This window comes from Ranitomeya variabilis, chromosome 4, assembly GCF_051348905.1.
Source record: "Ranitomeya variabilis isolate aRanVar5 chromosome 4, aRanVar5.hap1, whole genome shotgun sequence".
Lineage (NCBI taxonomy): Eukaryota > Metazoa > Chordata > Amphibia > Anura > Dendrobatidae > Ranitomeya > Ranitomeya variabilis.
The window spans coordinates 183,441,967-183,462,523 of NC_135235.1; the positions used below are offsets into that span (position 1 = coordinate 183,441,967).

General features: G+C 41.8%; 1 protein-coding gene across 1 annotated transcript in view; it reads left to right on the top strand.

The window, feature by feature from the left end:
- Positions 1-20,557, top strand: part of LOC143770135 (sulfotransferase 2B1-like) — a 207,197-nt gene that overhangs the window by 96,063 nt on the left and 90,577 nt on the right. The window contains exons 3-4 of the mRNA XM_077259456.1: positions 7,330-7,538; positions 14,406-14,532. Coding sequence (XP_077115571.1) covers positions 7,330-7,538; positions 14,406-14,532 — 336 coding nt within the window. The remainder of the gene's footprint in view (positions 1-7,329; positions 7,539-14,405; positions 14,533-20,557) is intronic.

Here is a 20,557-nt window from a genome sequence, read left to right on the forward strand (position 1 = left end):
TTTCTCGCCATACAGCTCCATCAGCAGAAAAGTAAAACAGTTATAGCTCTCAGAAAAAAGCAATGCAAAAATAATTATTTTTTCTATGATGTACAAAAACAAATTGTATTGTGGTACCTTTTTTTCTATAAAAGTTTTTATTGTGTAAAAGCGCCAAAACATAAAAACAATATAAATGTGGCATCGCTGTAATCGTACTGACCTGATGAATAAAACTGACTTATCAATTTTACCACACGCAGAACGGAGAATAAAAAACAATGCCTGAATTTCTGGTTTTGTTCTTTCCGCCTCCACAAAATTCAGAATAGAAAGCAATGAAAAAATGTTATTTGCCCGAAAATGGTACCAGTAAAAAAGTCAGCTTGTTCCGCAAAAAACAAGCACTCACATGACTCTGTGTGCTGAAATATGGAAAAATTATAGCTCTCAAAATATGGTGATGCAAAAACTTCTTTGTGCAAAAAAAGCGTCTTTTAGTGTTTGACAGAAGTCAAACATAAAGAAATATATAAATCTGGTAACCCTGTAATTGCAATGACCCAAAGAATATAGTCACCTAATCACTTATACCGCACGAGGGATGGCATAAAAAATAATATTCACCTGCTGTGGATTTGTTCATTCTGCCTCCCAAAGATCACAGTAAGGCTCGGTGCACATTTATCCTGCGCTGTACACTGAGTGCTTATACCGAGTTTCTGTGTAAATCTCTGAAATACATGATTCAGACAGAACCACCGGTGGAAGACTCCCTATAATGAGGCAGATGGAGGCACTGTGAATGCCATAGGACCAGTGATCCATCAGTGTCCATCTTTTTAGGCATGCATAAAAATGTAGTCCACCGTAATTTTGTGCACCTCTGAAAGGAAGGACAATGCTGAACAGAAGCCAGACGGAGTCCAGAGTATCTCTGCTTCCTCATTATAGTGAATGGATGCATCAGGGTTTCATCTGTCACGTCACTCAGAGATTTAAAAGGAAACTCCAAAGTATGTGCTCAATGTAGAACACTGGATAAATGTGATCCCAAACGTTATGAAAAATGTTCCCAATAAAAGCATCAACTCAATCCACGAAAAAAGCAAGTCCCCACTTAGGTCCTTCATCTGTTAAAAGAAACATAAGAGGCTTCCACGTTACTGGTAGCACAATGGCTCTGGAAAAGCAAAATGGCTCATTGCGCACAAAAAGAAATTCAGCGAATTCTACGTTCCCAAACCCAAATGCCCCTCTCCCATCTGAGCCCCAGTGTGCATAAACCATATTTGGCAGGTGTATAATTTCCAAAGTGGGGTCACTTAGTGGGCTCTGTATATGGAGTCCACAAACTATTCTAGGAAAATCTGTACTCCAGGAGTAGTGTTGAGCATTCCGATACCGCAAGTATCGGGTATCGGCCGATATTTGCTGTATCGGAATTCCGATACCGAGATCCGATACTTTTGTGGTATCGGGAATCGGTATCGGGATCGATATTAATGTGTAAAATAAAGAATAAAAATAAAAAATATTGATATACTCACCCTCTGACGCGCCCTCGTTGTAACCGCCAGCCTCCGTTCATAAGAATGAGCGCTTGAAAGTCCTGAGATGACGTCGCAGCCTGTGATTGGTCGCGGAGTGGTCACGTGACCGCAACGCGACCAATCACAAGCCGTGACGTCATCTAAGGTCTTTCAAGCGCTTGAAAGACCTTAGATGACGTCGCGGCTTGTGATTGGTCACGTTGCGGTCACATGACCGCTCCGCGACCAATCACAGGCCGCGACGTCATCTAAGGACTTTCAAGCGCTCATTCTTATGAACGGAGGCTGGCGGTTACAACCAGGGCGCGTGAGAGGGTGAGTATATCAATATTTTTTATTTTTATTCTTTATTTTACACATTAATATGGATCCCAGGGCCTGAAGGGGAGTTTCCTCTCCTTCAGACCCTGGGAACCATCAGGATACCTTCCGATACTTGGTGTCCCATTGACTTGTATTGGTATCGGGTATCAGTATCGGCGATATCCGATACTTTTCGGGTATCGGCTGATACTATCCGATACCGATACTTTCAAGTATCGGACGGTATCGCTCAACACTATCCAGGAGGCAAATAGCGATCTATCCTTACCGAAACTCTCCCGTATGGCTAAGCAGTACTGTGCAGCCACATATGGTGTATTTCTATATTCAGCAGAAATTGTGGTACGCATTCTGGTGACAATTTTACCTACTTCTTGTGTGAAAATGTTAAATCTGGGGCTAAAACAAAATTTTTGTGGTAAATATGTAATTATTTTTTCTTCACTGCCCAATGGTATGAAATTCTGTGACACATCCTTGGTATCAATATTATCATTACACCCCTATATAAATTCATTGAGATTTGTAATTTGTAAAATTGGGTCTTTTATGGGGCCTTCTACTGTTGTGGTTCCTCAGGGGCTCCCCCAGTGGGTCATGACACCCTCAAACCTTAATAGTAAAATCTGCAGTAAAATATGTTCTTCTTGAGAAAATAAAAAATGTGGGGCAAAAAAAATTTTTTTTGCGGAAAAATGTGTTTTTTTAATTTTATTAGCTCTGTTATAAACTTCTGTAAAGCACCTGGTGGTTAAAGATGCCCATCACACATCTAGATAAGTTCCCTGAGGGATTTAGTTTCCAAAATGCTATCACTTGTGGGGGGTTTACACTGCTTAGACACATCAGGAGCCCTCGAAAAGTGACATGGATCCGCTCTCGATTCCAGTCAATTTTGTGTTAAAAAAGACAAGCCTTTCTCCTTCCCAGTAAGGTTCTTGCCATGCGCCCAAACAGTGTTCTTCCTCCACATATGGGGTATCAGCGTACTCAGGAGAAATTACACAACAATTTTTAGGGTCCATTTTCTCCTGCTTTCTTTGTTGAAAAAAAAATATGGCGCTAAAAGATGATTTTTGTGGAAAAAATGTGATTTTTAATTTTCACGGCTTTACGTTATAAACTTATGTGAATCACCTGGGGTTCAAGGCGCTCAACAAATCAATATATATAATTGTCTAAGGGTTTTTCCGTCTGTCTGTCTGTCTGTCTGTCTGTCTGTCTGTCTGTCCTGGAAATCCCGCGTCTCTGATTGGTCGAGGCCGCCAGGCCTCGACCAATCAGCAACGGGCACAGCATGGCGACGATGTCATAATGGTTGCCATGGCGACGATGATGTCATAAAGGTTGCCTCGACCAATCAGCGACGGGCACAGTCTGTCGCGAATTCTGGAATCATCATTGTCCATATACTACGGGGACATGCATATTCTAGAATACCCGATGCGTTAGAATCGGGCAACAATCTAGTATCTAGATAAGTCCCTTGAGGGGTCTAGTTTCTAAAATGGGGTCACTTGTGGGGGTTTTCACTGTTTAGGCACATCAGTGGCTCTGCAAAAGCGACATGGCGTCCAAAACATGAAACGGGGCTCATTCCCTTCCGAGCCCTGCCATGCACCCAAACAGTGGTGTTCCTCCACAAATGGGGTATCAGCGTGCTCAGGAGAAATTGCACAACAATTTTTGGGGTCCACTTTCTCTTGCTACATTTGATAAAATAAAAAATTTGGTGCTAAAAGATGATTTTTGTGGAAAAAATGTGATTTTTAATTTTCCTGGCTCTACGTTTTAGGCGCACACGTTGCTGATTTTTTTGCATTTTTTTCCGCGTTTTTTCGCTATAAAAACGCTATAAAACCGCAAAAAAAAGCATACATTATGCATCCCCTCATTTATAATGAATTCCGCAATTTTTGTGCACATGATGTGTTTTTTTCCGCGAAAAAAACGCATCGCGGTAAAAAACGCAGCATGTTCATTAATTTTGCGGTTTTTTTGCGGATTTCCCAATATATAATGCATTGGGAAACATCCGGAAAAAAACGCACCAAAAACGCGCAAAAAACGCATTCTTGCAGAAAATTTCAGGTTTTTCTCAGGAAATGTCTGCAATAAATCCTGAACGTGTGCACATAGCCTTAATCTTATGTGGAGCACCTGGGGGTTCAAGGCGCTCACCAAACATCTAGATAAGTCCCTTGAAGGGTCTGGTTTCCACTGTTTATGCACATCAGGGTATCTCGCGATATGGCATCCGTTCTCGATTCGAGCCAATTTTGCATTCAAAATATGAAGCGGTGCTCCTTCCCTTCCAACCCATGCCGTGCACCCAAATGGTGGTCTTCCTCCACATATGGGGTATCGGCGTGCTCAGGAGGAATTGCACAACAAACAACAACAACAACAACAAATACTGTGGTTCATTTTTGCTTGATGCCTTTGAGAAAATTTAAAAAATTGTGTCTGAAGTAAAATTTTTGTGAATAAAACTTAAATGTTCAGTTTTTCCTTCCACATTGCTTTAGTTCTTGTAAAGCACCCGAAGGGTTAATAAACTTCCTGAATGTGGTTTTGTACACCTTGAGGGGTGCATTTTTTAGAATGGCATCACTTTTGGGTATTTTCGGTTATATAAGCCACCAAAGTCACTTCAAATATGAGGTGGTCCCTAAAACATAGTTTTGTAAATTTTGTTGGAAAAATGATAAATCGCTGGTCAACTTTTAACCCTAATAACTTCCTAAGAAAAAAAAAATATGTTTCAAAAATTGTGCTGATGTAAAGTAGACATCTGTGAAATGTTATTAGTTAACTATTTTGTGTGACATAACACTCTGACTTAGGGGCAAAAAAAATAAAATATACATTTTTTTCACAAATAAACACAAGAAATTTTGAAGAAATTTTATCACTATCATATGTCATGAAAAAAACAAACTCAGAATCAGTGGGATCCTTTTAAGCATTCCAGAGTTATAACCACATAAAGTGACAGTAGTCAGATTTCAAAATTAAGGCCTGGTCATTAACTTACAAATTGGCTTGGTCCTTAAGGGGTTAAAATTGGCAATATTTATTTTTCATGTTCCAATCCTCCTTACTAAAAAAAAACCTGTAATCTTGCAATTTTCACACTGGCCACTGGGGCCATTTCTGACTTTTACTTCCTTCCTGTCCTCTCAGGAAGAGTTTTCAGTAGGCTCCTTAACCCCTTAAGCCCCAAGGGTGGTTTGCACGTTAATGACTGGGCCAATTTTTACAATTCTGACCACTGTCCATTTATGAGGTTATAACTCTGGAATGCTTCAACGGATCCTGATGATTCTGACACTGTTTTCTTGTGACGTATTGTGCTTCATGATAGTGGTAAAATTTATTTGATATTACCTGCGTTTATGAAAAAATCAGAAATTTGGCAAAAATGTTGAAAATTTTGCAATTTTCCAAATTAGAATTTTTATGCCCTTAAATCACAGAGATATGTCACACAAAATACTTAATAAGTAACTTTTCCCACATGTTTACTTTGCATCAGCACAATTTTGGAACCAAAATTTTTTTTCTTAGGGAGTTATAAGGGTTAAAAGTTGACCAGCAATTTCTCATTTTTACAGCACCATTTTTTTTTAGGGACCACATCACATTTGAAGTAATGTTGAGGGGTCTATATGATAGAAAATAACAAAGTGTGACACCATTCTAAACACTGCACTGCTCAAGGTGCTCAAAACCACATTCAAAAAGTTTATAAACCCTTCAGGTGTTTCACAGGAATTTTTTGAATGTTTTAAAAAAAAATGAACATTTAACTTTTTTTCACGAAAAATTTATTTCAGCTCCAATTTGCTTTATTTTACCAAGTGTAACAGGAGAAAATGGACCCCAAAAGTTGTTGAAAAATTTGTTGTGAGTACGCTGATACCCCATATGTGGGGGTAAACCACTGTTTGGTCGCATGGCAGAGCTCGGAAGGGATGGAGCGCCATTTGACTTTTCAATGCAAAATTGACTGGAATTGAGATGGGACGCCATGTTGCATTTGGAGAGCCCCTAAAGTGCCTAAACATTGAAACCCCCCACACGTGACACTATTTTGGAAAGTAGACCCCCTAAGGAACTTATCTAGATGTGTGGTGAGCACTTTGACCCACCAAGTGCTTCACAGAAGTTCATAATGCAGAGCTGTAAAAATAAAAAATCATATTTTTTCACAAAAATGATTTTTTTCGCCCCACATTTTTTATTTTTCCAATGTTAAGAGAAGAAATTGGACCCCAAAAGCTGTTGTGCAATTAGTCCTGAGTACGCTGATACCCCATATGTGGGGTAAACCCCTGTTTGGGCGCATGGCAGAGCTCGGAAGGGAAGGAGCGCCATTTGACTTTTTAATGCAAAATTGACTGGAATTGAGATTGGACGCCATGTTGCCTTTGGAGAGCCCATCATGTGCCTAAACATAGAAACCCCCCACACGTGACACCATTTTGGAAACTAGACCCCTTAAGGAACTTATCTAGATGTGTGGTAAGCACTTTGACCCACCAACTGCTTCACAGAAGTTTATAATGCCGAGCCGTAAAAATAAAAAATCATATTTTTTCACAAAAATGATCTTTTCATCCCACATTTTTTATTTTTCCAATGGTAAGAGAAGAAATTGGACCCCAAAAGCTGTTGTGCAATTAGTCCTGAGTATGCTAATACCCCATATGTGGGGGTAAACCACTGTTTGGGCGCATGACAGAGCTCAGAATGGAAGGAGCGCCGTTTGACTTTTCAATGCAAAATTGACTGGAATTGAGATGGGACACCATGTCACGTTTGGAGAGCCCCTGATGTGCCTAAACATTGAAACCCCCCACAAGTGACACCATTTTGGAAAGTAGACCCCCTAAAGAACTTATCTAGATGTGTTGTGAGAGCTATGAACCCCCAAGTGTTTCACTACAGTTTATAACGCAGAGCCTTGAAAATAAAAATTCTTTTTTTTTTCACAAAAATTATTTTTTAGCCCCCAGTTTTGTATTTTCTCAAGGGTAACAGGAGAAATTGGACCCCAAAAGTTTTTGTCCAATTTGTCCTGAGTACGCTGATACCCCATATGTGGGGGGGAACCACCATTTGGGTGCATGGCAGAGCTTGGAAGGGAAGGAGCGCCATTTGGAATGAAGACTTAGATGGAATGGTCTGCAGGCATCACATTGCATCTGCAGAGCCCCTAATGTACGTAAACAGTAGAAACTCCCCACCAGTGACCCCATATTAGAAACTAGACCCCCCAAGGAACTTACCTAGATGTATGGTGAGAACTTTGAACCCCTAAGTGTTTCACTACAGTTTATAACACAGTATATAACTTCCCTTTAAGTCCATATACAGTCACCCAGTAGCTCAGCAAGATTTTAAGAAATAATTATTTTGCCAAAGTAAAAAAAAGTATAACAAACTGTGAAACTTTTACTTGTTGTAGGTACTAACTGGATGATTGAAATTTTAAATTTAATAAAACACAAAGGAGATGCTGCAAAAAGCAGCACTTTGCCTATCTTCATGAGATCACCATGGTATGAAACAGTTGGATTTGAAGAAACAATAAAACAAATGGTTCCTCCAAGAATTTTATCTTCCCACCTACCAGAACACATTTTTGCTAAATCGTTTTCTAAATCTAAGGCAAAAGTAAGTAAAATGTAATGCTTCACTTTCTTAATCCATGTATTAGTATCACCGGTTGAGGAGGATACTTCAAGCCCCTGGTCTGGGTGGTCACACAGGTCATGGGTGTCGGTGCAGCAGGCAGGTGAGTCATGTGGGAAACAGATTGTAGAGGCAGATAGGAGACCTGGAACAGGTAGCAGAGGTCCTGAAGACTGCAGGTGGACAGGAGAGAAAGAAAAGATAGCAGAGATGCTGGAGACTGTAGGCAAACAGGACTCAGGAATACGAATTAATGCCATGACACAAGTGTGTCTTAGTAGGCCTTTTATATTGTAGGCCCAGGCAGATAGTTACATAGGATCACACCATGCCATCTGCAAAGCCCAACGTGGAGCTCAACAGACATCAGTGGACCAGGGTTAAGGAAGCAAAGCCTGGGTCAGGGATAGATGCATAACATCATGAACCATATGTAAGGTTATGCAAATACAATTAACAAGCAGTACAAAAAGGGAGGACAGTGAGGAGGAATAAGGGGGGGAAAGCATTACTAAAGTCTGAATTGCGCTTTTAATTGCCTTGAGCCCACTTTTCCCATTATGATAAAATCTGCAATGCTGAAGATCTTGGAATATATTCTGTCATATAAGCATTGGGACAAAGATCTCATTTAATTCAGAATATATATATATATATATATATATATATATATATATATATATATATATATATATATACACACACAGTGTGTGTGTGTATATATATATACATATATATTTATATATATACTAGATGGAGGGCAGTATCATCATGATGGGGGCAGGCTTTGCAGCGTTGAGAATCTCTCCCCCACATGTGCTCTCCCACCTATCCACTCTCCCTTTCCCCATGTGCTGACTTCTCCCATCTGTGCTCTCTTCTTTGACCTGTCTACCCCATGTGCTATCTCCCTTATCTGCTGTCTTTCTCCTTCCTGTGCTGTGTTCTCCCCTCATGTGCTGTCCCATTTGAGCTGTCTCCCCCCCTGTGATCTGTCTCTCTCACCCCGTGTGCTTTCTCTCTCCCCCATCTGCTGTCTTCTCGTCTCATGTCATCTCTTTTTTGACCTGTGTACCCCTTGTGCTCTCCCCCTTGTGTGCTCTCTCTCCCATGTTGGCATTGATATTTGCTTTTTAAAGGGGTTTTCCCCCCACCGAAAGTTCATTTGAAAAATTGTCTGTGTCTGACCGTTTACTGCAGAGGTGTCAAACTGCATTCCTCGAGGGCTGCCAACAGGTCATGTTTTCAGGATTTCCTTGTATTGCACAGGTGATAATTTAATCACCTGCACAGAATAATTCCAGCACCTTGTGGAATGCTAAGGAAATCCTGAAAACATGACCTGTTGGCGGCCCTCGAGGAATGCAGTTTGACACCTCTGGTTTACAGAACATACCACAGCTCCTGGGCTGGGAAGGAAGCAAAAGACAATACTGACATTCCAGCAGGAGATCGCAGAGGATACATTTTGTGAGGTAAAATATTGTTTAGAAACAGTCAGTGAAATGTTTCACCTAACAAATTGAATCCTCGGTGATCACCTGCTGTAATGTCAGTATTGTCTTTTGCTTCCTTCCCTGCCCAGGAGATGTGGTATGCTCCGTACATGGTCAGACACAGACAATTTTTAAAATTAACTTTTGTTTTGTGGGAAAACCCCTTTAATGTGATCCGCTTCCTCTGCCTGTAGACAAGTCGCACATCTGCTGCCGGGATCAGACGAATGATTCACTATGCCTGAGCAGAATTCGCACAGGCGCAGTAAATCAGACCGCTGCCATCTTTGTGCAGACAGATAGCGGCAGTCACATTAAAACTGCGCATACACTCCTCCTGTACAAAGATGGTGGCGGTAAGTGAATCATTCAGCTGATCCCAGCGGCGGCATATTCGCAATGGTGTTCCTCTGGTGGTACCGCGCAAGAGGCTGCGTACGATGTATACAGTGTGTGTGTGCTGTGTAAGGATTACTAATGGAGAATTGTCTATTAGACAACTATCCATTACTAATCCTATAGTTACAGTATATGGTAAATAAAGACACAGCCAGAATAAAGTATTTTATTAGAACTAAAGCAAAAGAAACTTTTTCAATTTTTATTTAAAAATAATAAACACAGTTATACTCACATAACATGTAATTCCATTGAATCCCTCGTCTCAGTGACAAGTGGTGACGTCATTGAGGTTACCTCTGGTCACTGAGGCTGCGTTCCCGGCTGGGCTGAACTGTTGTGACCAGCACCATGGTAAAAAGTCAGTGATGAGGTCACCGCAGTTCAAGCTCGATTGCTTCACAGCAGATTACCATGAGAATTTCTCACCATGATCTGCGTTGAAGTCACTGAGCTTGAATTGCAAACTCACTGACTTTTTTCCAGGGTGCTGAGGTCACAGCAGTTCAGCCTGGATGGTCGCATCTTGGAACAGTCCATGTTGAAAACTATTAATCCCCCAGACATGGATTACAAAGTGGGACAGAACGACGTAGAGGTGAGGGATATTGTATTTTTTATTTTAGCTTTATTACAGGAGATGAGGGATTCAGTGGAATTAAGCATTAGGTGAGTATAACTTTGTTTATTATTTTTAATTAAAAATGGAAAAGTGTGTTTTGTTTTATTTCTAATAAAGGACTTTATTATGGCTGTGTCATTATTTACCATATAGCTATAGGATTAGTAATGGATAAATGCCTTTTAGATGCCACTCCATTACTAGCAGTGGGCTTGAGGTCTCCAGACTATACAAAGGTGACATCAACCCTACAAATATGAACCCCACTTACCACCACTACAGGGCATGTGGGAATAGCTGGGCAAAGCACCAGAATTGGTGCATCTAAAAAATGCACCTTTTCTGGGAGTCTGCGGACTGCTATTTTTAAGCTGGGGAGGGCCAATATGCATGGCCCCTTACCAGCCTGAGAATACCAGCCCCCAGCTTTCTGCCTTAGCCAGGCTGGTTGTCAAAAATGGGGTGATCCCATGCCGTTTTTTTACATTTTTTTATTTAAATAATTTAAAAAAACAGTGTGGGGACCCCTCTATTCTTGATAACCAGACGGAACCGACCCCAGGTTTTTTTTAATTATTTATTTACAGCGCAGTAACCAGCTGATGAATATTCCCGTCGCCCGCTCCTTCTCTCACTGTTATTAGTGGCAGCAGGCGTTGGCTGATGGGAGCAGTAGTTCCTTCAGCTGACATCAGTGACCGAAGGTGAATGTTATACCTTCGTTCACAGCTGCCTGCTCACTCTTTCTTTAGACAGATTTCACTGCCGAACAGAAGCGGTGTTTGCCGCGCTGTTATGCACTTGACAGTGTGACGAACATCCGGTGTTCGGGCAGCCAATCACAATAATGCCATACCAAAGATGGCACCAGCATTACTGTGATTGACAAGTCAGACCAGCATGTTCATTGGCTGCAAATAAAGTGCCAAACATGCTGGACAGGTCACTCGAATTTACCGAGACAAATAGCAAATTACTCGCCGAGTAACGAATATCCTGAATACCGTACTATTCATGTGAGTAACGAATAGTGCCGAATATATTCGCTCATCACTAGTCATATCGCCAGAGTCATTGTAGTAAAGAAAAAGAATGTGAAAGCTAATGTTGTAAATGTTATGATTCTGTAATGCAAAAGAATCAACTGCACCTGTATGAGCAGGAAAATAATTTGATATATTCATATTAGGTTTGCTTTAATTATGTTGTCTAAAACGGTATTCATAATTGCATATCTATCTGAATATTTAAATATTTTCACTTATTTATATACTTTAATACTCTGTGTATGCACTTGTACACTGCTTGAAAAAGGCTCAGACATGGAGACGAAATGTCGTATGATGGGCTTTTAAACAACATATTTTTCACTTGTGATGATGCCCTGCTTCCAATTTTTTTCAATATTATATGGACTGGTATGTAGAGATGAGTGAACATCGTCGGCGCTGCTTCAGGAATCCTGATACTTACAGCGCTCCCGATGATCAGCTGTTTGGCGCAGCAGCTGCATGTGTCCCGGCTAAACACCTGATTATCGGGAGCACTCCAGGTATCCGGGTTCCCGATGTAGCTTCTTCGGTAAGCGCTATAGCTTGTCGAATATGGAGAGAGCCGACGATGTTCGCTCATCTCTACTGGCATGTAACTGGGAGGCTTTGTACCCAATTTTTTCTGGCGCTGCTCTTTTCTCATTTTTTATCTTCCTGACTAATCAGAATTAAATTAGTGCAAAAGCTAAATAACGGCATAATTGTATGCTGAAGATGACTGTATCACTGTGGTATGATCCATCAACAAAGATAGACAATAAGCAATAGTGTAGTTACAAAATGTCTTATTGCCGTTTGACTACAAATACTTGGCTAATTATAATTATGTTTGTAAGGTTGTAAGGAAACAATGGAAGCATGACGTTGTTGTTACAAAGAAAATCAGTTTATGGACAGACTAAGAAACATTTACATTATGTTAACATGTTTCAGACTAGGGAGACACCATACAAAAACGATCATAGTGCAGGACTTTGCAGTTTAATCGTTTTTCTAACTCCCTCGATTAGAGGATTTTGCTGTTAAAGGGAATTTGAAAACTGATACAAGCTGCACGATCCAGTCTTGTATGCTTTACTCTGATATGCTGCAGATTTCAGAGAAAAAGATACTTTAAAATCCACTGGGAAGCAAGCTGCATAGGAGACTATTTGGACTGGCAGGTCCCCGGTGGCTTTTCTCTACCTGCTGCAAGTGACTGATAGGTCTCTCCCTATACACACACACAAGGAGAGACTCTTGTGTGACTTAGTCTCCAGGGGCATGTCCGAATTTCTGTATAATCCTAAATGAAAGCTAAATTCAATCCCCCTCCTATCTAGCCTGATTGACAGCTTCTCAGTGTCCCTCCTGCTGCTGAGATCTCACACTGCTCAGTACAAGCTGCATCTGTCAGTGAGGCTGGGTGAACAGAGATTTAATACACTTTGACCCCTGAGCTATATCATTCTGTAGCTGGACTCATAAAATGTTCATCTTAATATCAGGATTATACAGCCATTTTGACATAGATTTTCAAAGTATATAAGCCAGCCTTATCAGGTCTGAGAGATCTGTTTATCAATGTATGTGGTTTGTATTGGGAAATCTGGTGACATATTCACATAGTAATTGTGCCCCTATTGAAGCCTTTTTCTTGTTCACAACCACTAAATTACACCTTTCTTAGCCCCCATAGATTATGATGCCCCACACACAGTAGGATACTCTGACAGTGAATTCCCCCACACAATCTGATCCCACACCAACCGCCAAATGCACTTGCCACATAGTGCCCCCAGCAAAGTATGATGTTGTCACAGTGCCCTCAACACAGTATGATGTCTCTACAGTGACCTCCAACACATTGCTACCATATGTCTCCAGAGTCCACCACAACATTGATAGATCTAAAGTTTCCCTCCACAGCCCTCTAATACAGTATGATGCCACTAAACGACCTCAACACGGTATGATGCCCCATAGTTCCCCCATATACAGTATGATACCTCCACAGTAATCCCAACCAAGTATGACGGCCCTGACAGCCTCCCACATACAGTATAATGCCTCCCAAATGCTTCCACACACAGTACCAGGTCACCACAGCCCCCCACACACAGTGTCATGAGCCCAAATAATTTCACAAAGACAGTATCATGGAGTCCATAATTTTCACTTTCCTACAGTATGATGCCACCATAGCCCCCAAACAACATGATTCCCTCCACATAGTATGACACCCCACAGATAGACAGAGTGATGGCTCCCACACACCATACACCGTATAATGCCTACAGTTAACCCATCTGCCTACCCACTGTTTAATTCCACCACAGGCCATCACACAATATGATGCCCAACAGTCTCCCACACAAGTACTGATTAACAAAAACAAGCACCTACTCATGTAGCCTATTACCCTTATGCATTTCGGAGTCAGCCATAATCAGATTCGGAGCAAGAGTGATTTAGTGGCATGATCATGACTGCTGTGCTAAGAATCAAACACAGTCAGAATGGTTGAAAAATGAGTCGATTGCTCCATCCTCACCATTGTAGTCAACTGTATTTGTAGGATAGATATGTAGATACTGTTATAATTTTGGCACTAGGTGGGTGGGGGGAGGGGGTGTTGCTTTTCAGCACAGTACTGTTGGACAATTCCTTAATTTTGGCAGGCGGGTTAACACTAAAGGGGAATGTCTCCTGGAAGTGTAAGCTTTAATATTAATCTTTATTTGTATATAGCGCTAACATATTCCATAGCGCTTTACAGTTTGCACACATTATCATTGCTGTCCCTGATGGGGCTCACAATCTAGATTCCCTATCAGTATGTCTTTGGAATGTGGGAGGAAACCAGAGAATCCAGAGAAAACCCACGCAATCACGGAGAGAACATGCAAACTCCTTGCAGAGGTTGTCCTTGGTGGGATTTGAACCCAGGACTCCAGCGATGCAGTGCTAACCACTGAGCCACAGTGCTGCCCATAGCTTTGATATGCACTAAGGGTTATTATATACCTTGTCAGCTCCTACAAAAATGAATGTATCGCCTACATGATAATACGTTTTAAGGAGGAATAACAAAGGAAGAGCAGCAATCCAGAGTTAAAAGAAAACATGCTGTAGAATAGTTATTTTATGGAAAATGCAACATATAAAAATAACTATATAGTAAAGTGCATTTTAAAACAATTAATAGTAATACTTAATTACATTTTTATAATTAACGAAAATAACTCACTGTATTGTGGTATGAAATGCACATTCTTATCCTTCACTTAATGTTTTTCAGATTATCTACACAATGAGAAATCCAAGAGACATTATTGTGTCTATGTTCCATTTTACCAAGATTCTGAATATCTTTGAAGCAGCTGAAGATTTTGAGAAATTCATAGATGACTTTATACAGGGGAAGGGTAATATACTTCCTTAAGGGAATATATAATTAGAAAAATACATTATTTGAAATACATATATTATGCTTATGGATGGTAAGATAATACAGAAGAGCAGCATCATACAGAGATAAGGTTCTGCATGTCTCGTTCTATCCACATCTTGCTATTTAGGGTAGAGAACTGTACTGCACGTCTTTCCTAATCTGTATTACTATGTACTTGTCATTTGGTAATTTCTGCCTTTATCTTCTCGACTAATCCAAATAGAGTGTCTTACGAAAGACATAACCTGGAACTTCACTTTTTTTTTTTAGAGTATATGTTTAGAACGTGACTACAACTCTGAACATTTTAGGCTGTGTGCACACGATGCGGAATTGGTGCTTATCCGCAGCGGATTTTTCCGCGCAGAAACACTGCAGTTCAGCACAGTGATTTACAGTACAATGTAAATCAATAGGGAAAAAAAAAAGCTGTGCTAATGGTGCGGAAAAATTCGCACTGAATCCGCTGCGGATTGAAAAGAAGTGCATGTCACTTCTTTTTGTGCGGAACTGCAGGGTTTCTGCACCCTTCCATTATCGAAATTCGCAGTGGTAAAAACCGCAGAAAATCCGCATTAATTCCGCACCAAAACCACACAAAATCCGCACCTGTGGTTTCTGCCAGGAAATGCAGATTTTGTGTGGAAAATTCTGCACCCCAATGCACAACGTGTGCACATTGCCTTATTGTGCAGCAAATAACAAATAGGACAAAATAACTGAAATCTTCAGTGTGCTTAATTATTCACCCCCCTAAAGTCAGTACTTTGTATAGCCTCCTTTTGTGGCAATTACAGCTGCAAGTTGCTTTGGATTAGTCTGTATGAGCTTTCCATTTCTGACCCCTGGCTTTCACTAGGCCTCTCCAAAATATTTATATGTTTCCCCTTAAACCAGTCATGTATTGCTTTAGCAGTTTGCTTTGGGTCATTGTCTTGTTGGAAGGTGAACCCCCATCCCAGTCTCAATTCATTGACAGACTGAAACAGGTTTTGCTCAAGAATATCCCTGTATATCGCACCATCCATCATCCCCTCGACTCGAACCATTTTCCCTTTCTCTGCTGATGAAAAACATCCTCATAGCATGATGATACCACCACCATGTTTCACTGTGAGATGTTGTTCTTGGGGTAATGATCTATTTTGATTTGGCACCAGAGATAGCGTTTACCTAGGTGACCAAAAAGTTAAATTTTGGTCTCATCTGACTACAGCACCTTCCTCCATACATTTGGGGAGTCTCTCATACGTCTTTTGGCAAACTCGAATTGAGCCTTATATTTTTTGTCTGTAAGTAAAGGTTTTTTTCTTCCCACTCTTCCATAAAGGTTACCTCTATGGAGTGTACAGCTTATGGTTGTATGGACAAATACTCCAGTCTCTGGTTGGGAACTCTGCAGCTCCTTCAAGGTTACCTTTGTGATTAATGTCCTCCTTACCCCGGCTGAGAGTTTGGTAGGTGGCCCTCTCTTGGTAGGTTTGTTAGGGACCATTTTCTTTCCATTTGATGACATTGGATTTAATGGTGCTCAGGGGGTTCATCAGATTTTGGGATATTTTTTATAACCCAACCCTAACTTGTACTTCTCAAAAACTTTGTCCCTCACTTGTTTGGAGATCTCCTTGGTCTTCATGGTAGTGTTTGGTTAGTGATGCCTTGCCTCTTGCTTAATGGTGTTGCAGCCTCTTAAGAAAAGGTGTGTTTATACTGACAGACCACATGACACTTAGATTGCACACAGATGGACTTCCTTTCATTAAACATATGAAGTATGAATGTAATTGCTTGCTCCAGAAATTTTTAGAGGCTTCATAGCAAATGGGGTGAATACATATGCACATGCCAATGTTTAGTTATCCCATAAATTTAATTTATGCCTACATTTTTCTTACTTCAGCAACTTAGACTATTTAGCGCAGATGCATCACACAAATTGGATTACTAAAATATTTAAACACAGGTTGTAATGTAACAAAAAAAGGTAAAAAGCCAAGGGTGATGGTCGGGGGTGGGGGTGAATACTTTTGCCTAGCCACTGTAAGTAAGGAAAGCATAGGGATCTTTACATAGTCATGACTCAAATTCATTTATGTCTATTAGTGTTGAGCATTCCGATACCGCAAGTATCGGGTATCGGCCGATATTTGCTGTATCGGAATTCCGATACCGAGATCCGATACTTTTGTGGTATCGGGTATCGGTATCGAAACAACATTAATGTAAAAATGTGTAAAAGAGAGAATTAAAATAAAAAATATTGCTATACTCACCTCTCCGACGCAGCCTGCACCTTACCGAGGGAAGCGGCAGCGTTCTTTGTTTAAAATTCGCGCTTTTCTTTCCTTACGTGAAGTCCCGGCTTTGTGATTGGTTGCGTCGCAGTCACATGGGCGACGCAACCAATCACAGCAAGCCGTGACGTAATTTCAGGTCCTTAAGGATTTTAAAATTATGTCCCGGCTTTGTGATTGGTTGCGTCGCAGTCACATGGGCGACGCAACCAATCACAAGCCGTGACGTCACGGGAGGCTGGACACGCGCGCATTTTAAAATGCGCGCTTGTCCAGCCTCCCGTGACGTCCCGGCTTGTGATTGGTTGCGTCGCGATCAACCAATCACAAGCCGGGAGGCTGGACACGCGCGCATTTTAAAATGCGCGCTTGTCCAGCCTCCCGGCTTGTGATTGGTTGACCGCGAAGCAACCAATCACAAGCCGGGACGTCACGGGAGGTTGGACAAGCGCGCATTTTAAAATGCGCGCGTGTCCAGCCTCCCGGCTTGTGATTGGTTGACCGCGAAGCAACCAATCACAAGCCGGGACGTCACGGGAGGTTGGACAAGCGCGCATTTTAAAATGCGCGCGTGTCCAGCCTCCCGGCTTGTGATTGGTTGACCGCGACGCAACCAATCACAAAGCCGGGACGTAATTTTAAAATCCTGAAGGACCTGAAATTACGTCACGGCTTGCTGTGATTGGTTGCGTCGCCCATGTGACTGCGACGCAACCAATCACAACGCCGGAACGTAATTTTAAAATCCTGAAGGACCTGAAATTACGTCACGGCTTGCTGTGATTGGTTGCGTCCCGGCCACATGGGCGGCACGCGACCAATCACAAGCCGGGACTTCACGTAAAGGAAAGAAAAGCGCGAATTTTAAACAAAGAACGCTGCCGCTTCCCTCGGTAAGGTGCAGGCTGCGTCGGAGAGGTGAGTATAGCAATATTTTTTATTTTAATTCTTTCTTTTACACATTAATATGGTTCCCAGGGCCTGAAGGAGAGTTTCCTCTCCTTCAGACCCTGGGAACCATCAGGGATACCGTCCGATACATGAGTCCCATTGACTTGTATTGGTATCGGGTATCGGTATCGGATTGGATCCGATACTTTGCCGGTATCGGCCGATACTTTCCGATACCGATACTTTCAAGTATCGGACGGTATCGCTCAACACTAATGTCTATAGTTATAGCTACTGTATATAAGAAATACCTACAGCGGGTACGAAAAGTATTCATACCTCTTTACATTTTTCACTCTTTGTTTCATTGCAGGCATTTGGTAAATTCAATAAAGTTCATTTTTTTCACATTAATGTACACTCTGCATCCCATCTTGACAGAACGAAAACAGAAATGTATTAATTTTTGCAAACTTATTAAAAAAGAAAAACTGAAATATCACATGGTCATAAGTATTCAGACCCTTTGCTCAGACACTCATATTTAAGTCACATGCTGTCCATTTCCTTGTGATCCTCCTTGACATAGTTCTTCTCCTTCATTATAGTCCAGCTGTGTTTAATTAAACTGATAAGACTTGATTTGGAAAGGACACACCTGTCTATATAAAGGTACCTTCACACGAAACGACATCGCTAGCGATCCGTGACGTTGCAGCGTCCTGGCTAGCGATATCGTTTCGTTTGACACGCAGCAGCGATCAGGATCCTGCTGTGATGTCGCTGGTCGCTGAATAAAGTCCAGAACTTTATTTGGTCGTCCGATCGCTGTGTATCGTTGTGTTTGAAAGCAAAAGCAACGATACCAGCGATGTTTTACACTGGTAACCAGGGTAAACATCGGGTTACCAAGCACAGGGCCACGCTTAGTAACCCGATGTTTACCCTGGTTACCAGCGTAAAAGTAAAAAAAACAAACAGTACATGCTCACCTGCGCGTCCCCCAGCGTCTGCTTCCTGACACTTACTGAGCGCCGGCCCTAAAGTGAAAGTGAAAGCACAGCGGTGACGTCACCGCTGTGCTGTTAGGGCCGGAGCTCAGTCAGTGTCAGGAAGCAGACGCTGGGGGACGCGCAGGTGAGCATGTAATGTTTGTTTTTTTTACTTTTACGCTGGTAACCAGGGTAAACATCGGGTTACTAAGCGCGGCCCTGCGCTTAGCAACCCGATGTTTACCCTGGTTACCCGGGGACCTCGGCATCGTTGGTCGCTGGAGAGCGGTCTGTGTGACAGCTCTCCAGCGATCAAACAGCGACGCTGCAGCGATCGGCATCGTTGTCGCTATCGCTGCAGCGTCGCTTCGTGTGAAGGTACCTTAAGACTTCACAGCTCACAGTGCATGTCAGACCAAATGAGAATCATGAGGTCAAAGGGACTGGCCAAGGAGCTCAGAGACAGAATTGTGGCAAGGTACAGATCTGGCCAAGGTTACAACAGAATTTCTGCAGTACTCAAGGTTCCTAAGAGCACAGTGGCCTCCATAATCCTTAAATGGAAGAAGTTTGGGACCACCATAAGTCTTCCTAGACCTGGCCGTCCAGCCAAACTGAGCAATCATGGGAGAAGAGCATTGGTGAGAGAGGTAAAGAAGAACTCCAAGATCATTGTGGCTGAGCTCCAGAGATGCGGTAGGGAGATGGGAGAGGTTCCACAAAGTCATCTATCACTGCAGCCCTCCACCAGTCGGGCCTTTATGGCAGAGTGGCCCTACAAAAGCCTCTGCTCAGTGCAAGACATATGAAAGCCTGCGTAGAGTTTGCTAAAAAGCACATGAAGGACTCTCAGACTATGAGAAATAAGATTCTCTGGTCTGATGAGACGAAGATAGACCTGTTTGGTGATAATTCTAAGCGGTATGTGTGGAGAAAACAAGGCACTGCTCATCACCTGCCTAATAAAATCCCAACAGTGAAACATGGTGGTGGCAGCATCATGCTATGGGGGGTGTTTTTCAGCTGCAGGGATAGGACAACAGGTTGTCATTGAAAGAAACATGAATGCGGCAAAGTATAGAGATATCCTGGATGAAAACCTCTTCCAGAGAGTGGTCTGGACCTCAGACTTAGCCGAAGGTACACCTTCCAACAAGACAATGACCCTAAGCACAAAGCTAAAATAACAAAGGAGTGGCTTCAGAACAACTCTGTGACCATTCTTGACTGGCCCTGCCAGAGCCCTGTCCTAAACCCAATTGAGCATCTCTGGAGAGACCTGAAAATGGCTGTCCACCAACGTTCACCATCCAACCTGACGGAACTGGAGAGGATCTGCAAAGAAGAATGGCAGAGGATCCCCAAATCCAGGTGTGAAAAACTTGTTGCATCATTCCCAAAAAGACTCATGGCTGTACTAGCTCAAAAGGGTGCTTCTTCTCAATACTGAGCAAAGGGTCTGAATACTTATGACCATGTGATATTTCAGTTTTTCCTTTTTTATAAATTTGCAAAATTACTACATTTCTGTTTTTTTCAGTAAATATGGGGGCAAGGTGTACATTAATGAGAAACAAATTAACTTTATTGAATTTACCAAATGTCTGCAATGAAACAAAGAGTGAAAAATTTAAAGGGCTATGAATACTTTCCATACCCACTGTAAGAGAAGATTAATGATCATGAGCAAGTGTATTTTTTATGAGTGTTTGTAAGCCAAAGACGTTATGGGCAACAAACTTATCTTGGGTAAAGTTTGATGCTGTCTCTCTAATCTCTACTTGCTGGCACTAGATGTGTTCTTGCAAAACAGTATCTAGAG